The sequence below is a fragment of the Physeter macrocephalus genome, chromosome 18, assembly GCF_002837175.3.
Source record: "Physeter macrocephalus isolate SW-GA chromosome 18, ASM283717v5, whole genome shotgun sequence".
In the NCBI taxonomy this organism is placed as follows: Eukaryota; Metazoa; Chordata; class Mammalia; order Artiodactyla; family Physeteridae; genus Physeter; species Physeter macrocephalus.
In genome coordinates this window covers 77,404,892-77,417,486 of record NC_041231.1, presented here as the reverse complement: position 1 = coordinate 77,417,486, position 12,595 = coordinate 77,404,892, and the positions used below count along the sequence as shown (strand labels likewise).

The 12,595-nt window shown below is 57.4% G+C and overlaps 1 protein-coding gene across 6 annotated transcripts; it reads left to right on the top strand.

The window, feature by feature from the left end:
* The first annotated feature begins 432 nt into the window (after positions 1 to 432).
* On the top strand, positions 433 to 12,390 carry AARS2 (alanyl-tRNA synthetase 2, mitochondrial). 6 transcript variants are annotated; one of them, XM_007107615.4, is made up of 22 exons: positions 433 to 675; positions 1,309 to 1,500; positions 2,041 to 2,186; positions 2,391 to 2,558; positions 3,120 to 3,264; positions 5,418 to 5,563; positions 5,763 to 5,871; positions 6,246 to 6,284; positions 6,361 to 6,472; positions 6,926 to 7,059; positions 7,509 to 7,653; positions 7,889 to 8,061; positions 8,183 to 8,296; positions 8,395 to 8,535; positions 9,227 to 9,364; positions 9,464 to 9,573; positions 9,726 to 9,834; positions 10,131 to 10,253; positions 10,503 to 10,613; positions 11,190 to 11,273; positions 11,387 to 11,497; positions 11,940 to 12,390. In XM_007107615.4, exons 1-22 carry the CDS (start codon positions 433 to 435, stop codon positions 12,102 to 12,104), a joined length of 2,958 nt encoding a protein of 985 aa, XP_007107677.2. In that variant the 3' UTR covers positions 12,105 to 12,390. The 6 variants fall into 6 exon arrangements, with proteins under 6 accessions (XP_007107677.2, XP_028335362.1, XP_028335359.1 ...); XM_028479561.2 differs by having other exon boundaries at positions 9,227 to 9,573; XM_028479558.2 differs by having other exon boundaries at positions 6,121 to 6,472.
* The last annotated feature ends 205 nt before the right edge of the window (positions 12,391 to 12,595 follow it).

Genomic DNA, 12,595 nt, shown 5'->3' with positions numbered 1-12,595 from the left:
TTGTCAATTTTTTTTTTTTTTTTTTGGTCTGTGCCTTGTGGCTTGCGGGATCTTAGTTTTCCCACCAGGGATCCAACCCCGCCCCAGCAGTGAAAGCTCCAGAATCCTAACCACTGGACCACCAGGGAATTCCCTGTCAGTTTTGTTACTAATGTACCTTAAGCGCCTAAAATAATGCCTGGCACACAGGAGCCTCTCAATGAATGTTTGTTGAATGCCAAATGAATTAAGGGCCTACTGTGTTCCAGGCCGCTTGTGTTAGATGGACTCTGGCAGGCGCCTCCTTCCCAATCACCTCCACCCGGAGGCAGAAGCTGCTTTGACTCCTCCCGTAGCCAGGGGTCGCTGTAGGAAACGTCTGGCCTCCTTCTCAAGTTACCTTCTATCCCCGCACTGCCCTTTGACCCCGTGAAGTCATTGCCCCGAGTTAAGATGGCGGTGTCGGTGGCAGCTGCAGCCGGGCGACTTCGGCGGGCCATTCGAAGGTCGCCGCAATGGCGGGGCCCCAGCCGTCGGGCGCTCTCATCCGAGGCCCCTCCAATCCAGGCCGCGGCCGTGCGGGACGCCTTCCTGAGCTTCTTTCGGGACCGCCATGGCCACCGCCTGGTGCCGTCCGCTTCCGTGAGGCCCCGCGGCGACCCCAGCTTGCTTTTCGTCAACGCGGGCATGAACCAGGTAGGGGCTGAGCCACGCTGATCCGGGCGGAGTTTGTGACTTGTTCCTGAGAGAAAGGCGTTGCGGGATTGGGCAAAAGAAGCGAAGGGCGGAGCTCCTAGCTTTCAGGGGAAAGAGGGCTGTGCGTGGTTAGGCTTCGAGATTGGGGCGCAAATTAGGGCTTGGAGAGGGCTCCACCGGGCAACTTCTGAGTTGAGGTTGAGTTTTAGGTCCAGGAATGGCGGGTGTGGAGTCCCGTGGGGGAAGTCTGGCTTCATTTATTAGTTCTTTAAATAAAGATAAGTCATTCATTAAAATAAATGTTGAGCACATGTTATGTGCTAGACTGTGTTCTCTAAGCTTTTGACTTTGAGCACCACTTACCCTCTCTAGACTTGCTCTGTTTCCAGCCACCAACACATTCCTCCTTTTACCTTGCTTATTTTACTAGCAGAGTATCTGTTTCATGATTTATTTACCCCTTGTCTACCCAGACACACCAGAGATGGGTGCCCCCACGCTCCCAATCTGCCCCCCTGGCCTCTCAGGGGCACGGTCAGCCTTCACTCTGAAATACCATCTCTCTCCACACCCTCCACGTTTCCCTTCTGCTGAGGGTCTGGGATACCTCTCTCGCCCTTCATCTGTTTCCAGTTCAAGCCAATCTTCCTGGGCACTGTGGATCCACGAAGCGAGATGGCAGGCTTCCAACGTGTGGCCAACAGCCAGAAATGTGTGAGGGCTGGAGGACGCCACAGCGACCTGGAGGATGTGGGCCGAGACCTTTCCCATCATACCTTCTTTGAAATGCTCGGCAATTGGGCCTTTCGGGGAGTATATTTTAAGGTGAGTCTCCAGGAAGCCCTGGAGTTAGGAAAGGGTCAATGGTCAGCCAAGAAAGGGGTCAAGGCTAGTCCTGTCTCCACTGTTAGAGTCTGCTTAGGGAGGGCTTCAGACCAGACACAGGCAAAGTGCTAGATGAACACTTACAATAGGAATGTGTCTCGTTTCCCTGATTGGGTTGTAAACTCCTTGAGGGCCAGGACTATGCCTCCTGCCTAATGGCTGGTCAATAATTATTGTATGAATAAATGGTGAGACAGCAATACTAAAGTGAAGGAGTTAAAAATCATCCCAGGCTAGGGTGGATAGAGGATTTCATGGAGAAGGTGAGACTTGAAAGAAAATAGGATTCAGAAGAGGGAGGAAGCTTTCTATGCAGGAAAAGCTCAGAATTAGAAATGGTCATGGCTTGTTCTGGAAACAACGTGGGCAGTGGAAATGGTTTTGTCTTAAGCCGAGGGCTGAACTCATGTGGCTTGATTGGAACTTCAGTGGGGCCTTCTTCTCACCCATTTTCCTCTTCCCAATGGGTTTGCACTGCAGGAGGAGGCTTGCAGCATGGCCTGGGAACTGCTGACTCAGGTCTATGGGATCCCTGAGGACAGGCTCTGGGTCTCCTACTTTGGTGGTGACTCCAAGGCTGGGCTGGGCCCGGACCTGGAGAGCAGGGACATCTGGCTCAACTTAGGGTGAGTCCACCCCCACTTATGTCCACTCCTGGAGCACAGGAGGACTGGAAAACAGAGACTACCAGAGAGTCTCAGCATATCCCGGGATACTGTAGGGTCAGCCTTGTTCCTCCTCCTGCTGAGCTTAATGGAAGGGTTCTCCTGGCAGAGGGGGTCCCAGGTTCTGCCTTTGTCTCCCCACCACCCGTCTGGCTTCCTTCCCAGGGTGCCTGCCAGCCGCATGCTCTCCTTTGGACCACAGGAGAACTTCTGGGAGATGGGGGATACTGGCCCTTGTGGGCCCTGTACTGAGATCCACTATGACCTGGCTGGTGGGGTGGGAGCCCCCCAGCTGGTGGAGCTTTGGAATCTGGTCTTCATGCAGCACAACAGGTAATGGGGTGCGAGAGCAGGAGGGAAATCCCTGACTGGAAGTGAAAAAGTCGGCAGTCAGGACACTTGCATTCATTTTTTATAAAAACAAACACTTAAACGGCATTTACAGTGTGCCAGGTATATTTCTAAACACTGTTCAGATAGTAATTGATTTAATCCTCGTCTTTGCCCATGACAGTTGAAACTAGTCACTGCTGCTCTCCAGACTTTGCTCTCTTATATGATGGAGTTGAACTTGATGATCTCTTAAGATTTTCTACTAGCCTTGACATGACTCTTTCTAAAGCAAAGAATTGTGTCCCAGAAAGGGGATGCCTGGGTCCAGGCAAGGGCCCAAGCAGAAGGTGAAGGTGGAGATCACTCTTTATGAGAAAGGACAGGACCCAAGGCCATCATCATCTGCTTTTGGGAGTGGGGGTGGGGGGATGATACTGCCCTCTAGTTCCTCCCATTGTCAGCCCCCCAGGACCCTCCCCCATCCTTTTATGCCACTTGAGCGTCTGCCTCATACCTGTAATCCTGTGGGGGGGCCTCACCTTGCACACCTTTCCTGGCCAGAGAGGCAGATGGAAGCCTGCAGCCCCTGCCCCAGCGGCACGTGGACACAGGAATGGGCCTGGAAAGGCTGCTGGCTGTGTTGCAAGGCAGACGCTCCACCTACGATACCGACCTCTTTTCCCCACTGCTAAATGCCATACACCAGGTGAGCCCACCTCTTCCCTTCCAGAAGCCCCTCTGACCTGCTCTCACCAGTGCTCACTGCCATTGTTTTCCATCTTTGTTGAGAACTCAGAATATTTTCTTGCCTGTGGGGACAGTGACCAGCCAAGGATACAAAGGTGTCAGACGTGAGGCTCCGATTCATATTTACTACCTGATATTGCTCCTAACTCCTTCCTTCCTTCATTTATTCAAAAAATATGTGTTGAGTGCCTACTTTGTGTTAAATCTTTGTGCTTGGTTCAGGAGATACAGCAGTAAAGAGAAAAGAGATCATAGAGATTACATTCTAGCCTAAGAAATAGGTAATAAATAAATGTATTAAAGAACAAGATAGCAGTTTACAGATTGTGAATAGGCAGTAAACCTGGGTGATAGTAATTGGCAGGGGACAGGGGGTAGAGAAGAATCTTAGATGACATGTTTGGGGAAGGCTCACCAAGGAGATATCTCTGAGCTGAAACCTGAAAGAAGAATCAGCCACAGGAAACTAATTCCAGGCAGAGGCAACAGTGAATACCAAGGCCCTGATGCCGGAAAGGAACAAAAAGTGACCAGCCAGCTAAAGCAGAATCACGTGGGATACAGTTGGAGTGTGTGTGGGTTCGCTCTTGCTGTATAATAAACCACCTAACATTTTGTGGCTGAAAGCAACAACCATTTATATAGCGTACGAGACTGTGGACAAGCAGCGTAGGCTGGGCTCAGCTGGGTCACTCTTGGTCCTGTATGAGCTCACTCATACATCTGTGGTCAGCTGCTAGGCAGCTCTACTTCTGGGAGTTGGCTGGCTGTTAGTTTAGGGCTATGGCAATGACCGGGTTGTATGTCTGTCATCCAGCAGGGTAGCTCGGGCCTGTTCACATGACAGCTTGGCAAGGTTCCAAGAAGGAGAGTGGAAGCACATGAGGCCTCTTGAGGCCTGGGCTCAGAACAGTGTCATTTCCACCACATTCTGTTGGCCAAAGCAAGTCACAAGTCTAGCCCGGATCCAAGGGATGGAGAAATAAATTCTGTTCCTTTATAGGAAACACCTGTAAAGTCATGCTGCAAAGTGGCATGCACACAGGAAAGGGAAGGATTGTGGCCAATTTTGCAGACAATCTACCACAGAGAGGAAGGCAGGAGTCAGATCTTGTGGAGCCTTGAAGTCCAAAGTGAGTCTTTTATTCTGAATGTGGTGAGATGGGCTCCAAGGCAGGAGGGGCACGATCTGATTGACACTTTTAAAAGGCCACTCCTGTTGCCATGTGAAGGATAGGCTGGAAGGAGACCAGAGTAGAAGCTGAGAAACCAATTGGGGGCCTATTTCATAGTTCAGGAAAGATAATAAGGTGTGGCTTAGGTTGGTAGCAGTGGAAGTGGAGAAAAGTAGGTTAATTTGAGAGATCTCATGGAGGTAGACACAAAAGGCCCCACTGATGGACTGGATGGGGAGAGGAAAGAAAGTCAAGGCTGGCTCCCGAGTTTTTGGCTTGAGTAATGTGGTGAATGGCAGAACTGTTTATTGAGAGGGGGAAGCTTGGGGAAGAGACAGGTTTGGAGCTGGATGAATCAAGCACTCTGCTTTGGAGCACAGCTTAATGTATTCACAGCTCACATACTCCTTCCCTGCGCCCATAGAGGCTGTAGAGGCAGGTGTGGGGAATGAAGAGCACCTGGGTGGGACGGTCCTGGTTCAAATCTCGGATCTGCTCTTGAATTGTGTGCCCTTTTAGAACTTAGCTCCTCTGAGTCTCACTTTCCTCTTTTTTTGTTTGTTTTTATTATTTTCACTTTTTTTGGGTCTTGTCTTTTTTTTTTTTTTTTTTTTTTTTCTTCTCCACTTTCCACTTTCCAAACACCTCCCAGAACAGGAAGTTTTAGGCATTAGACACCATTTCATTCAAGTACCCACCCCGTTCTGATAGTAGAAATTCAGTAAATGATCACAGCTGTGCTCCTTGTCTGTGCTGAATGAGGGCCCCAGGAGGTAGGGACTGGCTCTCTTTCACCTTTGAAGCTTCTCTGGCCCAGGCCATTCCAGATGCGGTCAGCTTTAGGGGTGAGGGCAGATGCTCCAGGAGTGATGGAGAGTGTCCCTCCTGGGCCAGGGCAGGCAGGGCCGGCAGCCATGTCTCCTCTCCTGCTTCCCAGGGTTGCGGGGCACCCCCTTACTCGGGCCGGGTCGGGGCAGCAGACGAGGGGCACACAGACACGGCGTACCGTGTGGTGGCTGACCACATCCGCACGCTCAGCATCTGCATCGCCGATGGCGTCGCTCCTGGGATGTCTGGTGCACCGTGAGTCTGGAAGGGCTACAGCATGGGCAGGGGCTGCTGGGGGTTGCAGGTGAGAGGACGGAGGAGATGGAGAGGTGGGTCGGGTTGAGATGGCAGGAGGAGGGGGAAGCTAGCACACACTCGGGACCTTGCCCTGTCCTCTGCCCTCCCTGCTGACCAGGGGCTGCTGGGGGCTCATCTGGGCTCTGAATCCTTCTAGGCTGGTACTTCGTCGGATCCTCCGTCGAGCCGTGCGGTTCTCTACAGAGTTGTTGCGGGCACCACCTGGCTTTCTGGGCAGCCTGGTGCCTGTAGTGGTGGAGACGCTGGTAAGGGCAGAGCTTCCTCACTTCCCTGGGCCTCCCTGGGGTCTCGGGGAGCCTGTTGCTGAGCCCATACAGTGCCCCGGCCTGGGTTCCCCACCCTAAATGTCCAGCCCAGCGTCCTCTCAGTGGGCTTACAAAGAGCAGGGAGCCTTCAGGAGGCCTTCTGGCCCAGGCTGCTGAGCCTTTGACCTCGGGACCCCCTTCTGCCGGTATCAGTCCCCCTCCCCCCAGAGAAACTGATTCCCCATTTAGATCCTTCCCCCGTCCATCAGCCTCTCTGAGTCTCCACGGCAGGTGTCCCCAGGGAGGCCCAGGGTGGAGGTGCAGAGTGGGCTGGTTGCTTTTGACACCTCCTCAGCCCTGTCCGCCGCCTCCAGGGAGGTGCTTATCCAGAACTGCAGAGGAACTCAGCCCAGGTACTGGATTTGGATGGGGGAGGGAGGGGCTCCCTCTCGGGAGACCCAGCTCCAGCCCTGCCCTGCCCCCATTCAGATAGCCAGCCTGGTGTCAGAGGATGAGGCGGCCTTCCTGGCCTCCCTGCAGCGGGGTCGGCGGATCATCGAGCGGACCCTGAGGCGCCTGGGGCCTTCCGATGTGTTCCCTGGTGAGCAGGGCACCTGGCCGAGGTGTGAGGGACCCACTTAAGCAAGCCAGGCCCAGACCTCACATCCCGCCTCCTCCCCCATGTCCCTCTCCCAGTACTCTCTCTCCAGCACCTCCCTGCTTCTCCTCACTTCGTGCTGCCCAGCTGGCCCTGCCTCTGGTCTCTGCTTTCCAAGGCTGGCTTCATGCCCAGAATGAGCTTCTCACCTCCTTTGAAATGACATATGCCAAGGGAGGACCCTGGGCTACCCCCAGCTCTGGCTTTGGGGCCTGAAGGTGACCCCTCTCCCGGGCCTGCCCAGTGTGGGGAGGGGGCACTTGTGCTTGGCACCCAGTGGCTTCTGTGTGGTCAGAAAAGCCCTGGCCCTTACTTCTCCCTCACTTCTTCTCCCTCCCTCCATCCTGCCCCTCCTCTCTCAACACCCCTTCCGTCCCTCGTCTTCCTTTCTCATAGCCGAAGTGGCCTGGTCCTTGTCACTGTCTGGGAACCTGGGGCTCCCCCTGGACCTGGTGGAACTGATGCTGGAGGAGAAAGGGGTGCAGCTGGACTCTGCTGGACTGGAGCGGCTGGCTCAGGAGGAGGCGCAGGTACAGGCTGGGGCACTCCCACACAGGGCTCTGCTGGGACACTTCGGCCCCTTCCCCAGCCCTGAGTTCTTGTGGGAGGAGCTGCAGCTATCGAGGGAAACAGGAGTCTGAGGTAGGGTCTGTCCCCTCACTCAGGCCCCGCCCACAGTCTGTGGAGGGGAACGCTAGTTCAGTGAGCCACACAGTAGCAGAAGGGGAGAGGCCAGCACAAGGTCCTAGAGGGGCTGTCGGGGGCGGCAGTGGGTGAGGGAGGCCAGTCCTGAGACCCCCGCACGAGGGGTGGTTCACCAGCCAGCCCAGGGTCTCTAGCAGCCAGCCCAGCCTGAGGGCTTATTCCAGAGGGGGTGCAGGGTTCACACAACTGTGTGTCAGGGACAGGGCTCTCCGGAGACTCAAGTCCCGTTGCACTCTCCGTGCACCCCTTCCGTGCACACACGCCTGTCCCGCAGCACCGGGCACGGCAGGCCGAGCCAGTTCAGGAGCAGGGACTGCGGCTTGACGTCCATGCGCTGGGGGAGCTACAGCGCCAAGGGGTGCCCCCAACCGACGACAGCCCCAAGTACAACTACTCCCTGCGACCCAGTGGCGGTTATGGTGAGAGCCTAGACTGAGGTGGGTGGCCACGGGCTTGCCTGACCATGATTGGGCAGGACGTCACAGACCAGCTACCAGGCCTGTGCCTTCCCTGGGGTAGCCACCGGGGTTCTCGGGGGGCCCTGGCTGGAAGTGCCCCCCAGCCCCGTGCCTGTTGACTTCAAGGAAGGCACAGACTCACATCCTGCATCCCAAGCCCCTGCCTAGCACTGATAACCATTCTTGGCCCTGGCAGAGTTCGGCACCTGTGAGGCCCAGGTGCTCCAGCTGTATACAGAGGACGGAACAGCCGTGGCCTCCGTGGGGGAAGGCCAGCGCTGTGGCCTCCTCCTGGACAAAACCAACTTCTACGCCGAGCAGGGAGGTCAGGCTTCCGACCGAGGCTACCTGGTGCGGGTGGGATTGCAGGTGAGCCCCCCCAGCCCCCCCGCCCCACAGGCTCCTGCAGGAGGCAGACCTGAGCCAGAAGGGAACCAAGGGGAGGGAGAGGCTGCAAGCAACTCAGTGCCTTGGCCCTGCCCTCCCCCAGGACGTGCTGTTCCCAGTGGCCCGGGCCCAGGTCTGCGGAGGCTTCATCCTGCATGAGGTGGCGGCCCCTGAGTGCCTAAAGGTGGGGGACCAGGTACAGCTGCACGTGGATGAGGTGAGGACCCCACCCCTGCTGTTCGTGACGTCCTGCAGCCCCTTTTCTCTCCCCATCCCCGCCTACACCCAGGACCCTGGGTGACAAAAGTGTTTCAGGCCTGGCGTCTGAGCTGCATGGAGAAGCACACAGCCGTCCACCTACTAAACTGGGCACTGCGGCAGACCCTGGGCCCTGGCACAGAGCAGCGAGGGTCCCATCTCAATCCTGAGTGGCTGCGCTTCGACGTGGCCACGCAGGTGAGCAGGGCACAGAGGGGCAGCCTTCAAGTGAGGCGACGGGCTTAGAGGGAGTCTGGTAGTGTGGGGGTTTGGCCAGTAAGGGGGCCTGGGCTGCCTCTCGTTCAGTCACTGGGGGGCCTTGGGTGGGGGGCTTCCCATCAGGCTCCTCCTGCACCAGTGAGGGTTAGGCTAGCCAGAGTGTGGAGCCATCCCTTCACCTCCAGCCACCCAGCTTCCTTGTCCCTGCTGTCACCCAGGATATTCTTGCTCAAGCTGAGCTCCCCTCTCCCTTTACTGCCATCCTGTCTCCTTGTCCCTCTGGCTCAAATCCTCTGGGAAGTGCTCTCTGACTAAATCTCGTTCCACTTGATTACTCCTTGCTCCTGTGTCTCCCCCATCCTGTATTTCTCTTCCACTGGCTGACCCTTGTTGTAAGCTCCCTGAGTCCAGAGCCTCCATTTTCTGTCTTTTCATCAACTTCCAGTGCCTAGTGAAAGGCCTGCAGCTTCCGATAGGCCCAACCCCCAGGTAGCTTTCTAAAGAAAAGAATCGTTAGCTCCACAAATGTGTATTGAGCACATGTTATGTACTAACCCCTGTTCTAGAACCTGGGGGTAGTTCAGTGAACACTGACTGCTTCTTCATGCATCACTCCCAGGCATGGGGCTGACTGCCTGTTGGTCTGTCTGTTTCCCCCCAACACCCCTAGGCCCCATTGACCCCAGAGCAGCTCCGGGCAGTGGAGGGCACTGTGCAGAAGGCCGTGGGGCAGGATGAGGCCGTGTACGTGGAGGAGGTGGCCCTGGCACGCACTGCCCGTGTCCCCGGCCTGCGCTCTCTGGATGAGGTGCACTGGGGGAGCCCACGGGGTGGAGGTTGCCTGCCCGGCCCCCCACCCTCCCCTCCCCTCAGGCCCCTTAACAGACCTGTGCCCTCTCACTGTCAGGTATACCCAGACCCTGTGCGGGTGGTGTCTGTGGGTGTGCCTGTGGCCCAGGCGCTGAACCCAGCCTCCCAGGCTGCACTGCAGACTTCTGTGGAGCTGTGCTGTGGGACGTGAGTCACTCCTCTCTGCCTGCTCTGGCCTGGGGCCCTGGACCTCCTCCCTTCCCTGGTCTTTGGAGCCCCCAGCCCCTGGTCTGGAGCTCAGGCTGCTCTTTTCTCTCCCGTTGCCACCCGGGCTGCCTCCTCCCTCCCTCTGCCCACAGGCACCTGCTACGCACAGGGGCTCTAGGGGACCTGGTCATCATCGGGGAGCGCCAGCTCGCCAAGGGCACCACCCGCCTGCTGGCCATCACTGGGGAGCAGGCCCAGCAGGTCAGCACGCCAGCAGGGCCTGGGAGGCTTCTGGGTGTGGATGGGGGCCAGAGAACACACAGCTGACGCTCTCAGGCCGGGGGATGCCCAGCAGCAGACCAGTGTTCATGCCTGAGCACCAGGATGGCCCCACCAGCTGCTGGCAACTGGCATCTGTTGTGATTATTTGGTACCTTGATCGGTCCTGATTGTTCAGTGTTTCTAACTTGGTCCTGCCCAGCAACGGGTTGAGAGTGCCTGTCTTGGAGAGGGAAAGTAAGCCAAGCAGTCCTGACCATCCGGTTCCCTCCCTGCAGGCCCGAGAGGTGGGCCAGAGCCTGGCCCAGGAGGTAGAAGCAGCCGCAGCACGGCTGAGTCAGGGCAGCCGGGATGTGGTAGAGGCTCAGCGGCTGTCCAAGGACATGGGACGACTCACTGATGTGAGGGCCACCCCCAGCATGGAGCTGTCCCCTCCCTCTCCTGGCCATGTTCCCTTCCCTGTGCATTCCTGGACCCTGCCCGTCTCTCCCCAGCATTCCTGTTAGACTTCAGCTGGCCCACATATTTGTCGGTTGTCTGCAGGGTGGGATGTGGTGGGTGTGGTCTCTTCCTTGGCCTTGCTGGTGGTCCCTGCCTCAGAGACCGTGGCTCAGGGAGGGCAGGGATTGCTGTACTTCTTCTGACCATAGGCCGTGGACACTGCCGTGATGCCCCAGTGGCAGCGGCGGGAGCTTCAGGCCACACTGAAGGCGCTACGGCGGCGTGCCAACACTGCCGTCCGGAAACTGGAAATGGGGCAGGTAAGAGGAGGTCCAGCTGCACCCACGGGGGCAGATACCAGGCACACCCAGCAAGGGTCAGAGATGCCCTAGCACGCACGCTGAGAAGCCTCAAAGCCTGGCAGGGGGTGGGGGTGGGTGGCAGCTCCTCCCTCTCTTGCCAGCTGAGTGCCATCATCAGGCCATTTCCCCACTTCTCTCTCTGCCAAACTGGGTCTCTCCCCCAGCTCCCAAGTCTGGCTCAGAATCTCCCTCCAGGAAGCTGACTTGATTGCGCCATTCAGTCCTAATTGCTCCTTGACTGTGGATCCTCCCCCCTCCGCCCCCTCTCACCCATCTGTGCTCCAGCCTTAGTCCTTTCACCTTCAGCGGCCTATTTGTAGGGGCCTGGAGCTATGATGAAAGGGAGGAGGTGAGGGGGGGAGAGGAAGGACACAGAGGGGACCCAAAAGAAGGAAGCCATTCTAGGCAGAACCCCTGGCACCTTTGCTGGGGGAAGGGGGCCGTGGGAGGGGATTTCCGGACTGGGGCTCAGTTCAGAAGTGGGGGCTGATTGCCTCCCAGCCCGACCCCTGTGCTGTCCTTCCTGCCTCACAGGCTGCACAGAAAACCCAGGAGCTGCTACAGCGGCACTCGGAGGGGCCCCTAATTGTGGACACAGTTTACGCTGAGTCCCTCTCAGTAAGTGTTGCGATTGGGGGTGGCCCCAGGGTCTGGGGAGGGGAAAGTCCCGGCAGGGAGGGAGCTGGGAGTCCGGGGAGCTGTGAGGTCACCATCTCCCCTCCCTTGTGCAGGTGCTGGTGAAGGTGGTCCGGCAGCTGTGTAAGCAGGCGCCCAGCACGTCCGTGCTGCTACTCAGCCCCCAGCCTCTGGGGCAGGTGCTGTGTGCCTGTCAGGTGGCCCAGGTAAGGAAAGAGGGAGGGCAGTTCCCACCCCGCCCGTCTCCTGGTCCAGCTCTCTGATTCCACACCTTTTATTCCTCCCACACGAGGGAGCCACAGCTGGGTAGAGGCCATCTCTGCAGATACCCCAGGGTGGGGATAGGACCACCTCCTTCCTAACCCCCCCTCTCCCACCCCACCCGCGAAGGCACCGAAAGACTCCCTAATTCCCACCACGCCACCTCCAGGCTGCACATTTCTTGCGAACAGGTAGCAGCCATTCATCAACCTCCACTCACGCAGTCCCAGCCCGTCCCTCTCCTGTCTCCTCGCCTGATTACCCCCACCGTGTGCCCGGCTTGGGAGAGGGTTCTAATCGCCATGAGTCCACTCTCAAAGGTACATTGAGTGGATGGTGGCAGGGAGGGCTGCTCTGCATCACTGCCCCGTCTGTTTCTGTCCCCAGAGTGCCACGCCGGCCTTCACCGCAGAGGCCTGGGCGCTGGCCGTGTGCAGCCACATGGGGGGCAAGGCCTGGGGCTCTCGAGTGGTGGCCCAGGGCACTGGAAGCACTGCTGACCTGGACGCTGCCCTCAGTACAGCCCGAGCCTATGCCCTCAACAAGCTCTGATCCAGGCTCACTCAGGGACTCACAGAGACTAAAGAGACAACAGACAGGCCAGTGCCTGGAGCCCTGAAGGAGCGAGCAGAACCTCCCCGGAAGCTAAGCAGAGGACTAGAGGCTGGAGGCCAAGCAGCTGAGCCGAAGAGGACCGCCCTGGGCTGGGCTCTGAGTGGACACAAGAAGATGTGGGCTGGGGAAGGCAGAAGTGGGCCTGGTAAAAGGCCCCCGCTAGTTGAATGTGAAGACATGGCTGTCCTGTCTGTGATTGTTTATTAAAAAGTATTTCACAGAGGATAGGAAGCTCCAGAAGGTTCTTTCGCCTAAAAAAGAGCAGCCTTTCCCCTCCCAGCAACCTGGAATGGGTGCCCCATGACTAGTCTAACCCCTCACACTGGGCTGAAAGGCCACCCGGCATCCAGATCAGAGCTCTCATCGCCACAAGTGCTTGGACAGGCCCTCTATGCCAGCCTGTTTTGGGCGCCCACAAAAGATTGGTG

Bases quoted from the DNA above. Each gene is read 5' to 3' on its own strand.
- AARS2 (XM_028479557.2), top strand. From the start codon at position 433: ATGGCGGTGTCGGTGGCAGCTGCAGCCGGGCGACTTCGGCGGGCCATT. The intron at 8,536-9,226 runs GTGAGCAGGGCA...CAACACCCCTAG, and splicing joins GCTTCGACGTGGCCACGCAG to GCCCCATTGACCCCAGAGCA. The intron at 9,574-9,725 runs GTGAGTCACTCC...CTCTGCCCACAG, and splicing joins GTGGAGCTGTGCTGTGGGAC to GCACCTGCTACGCACAGGGG.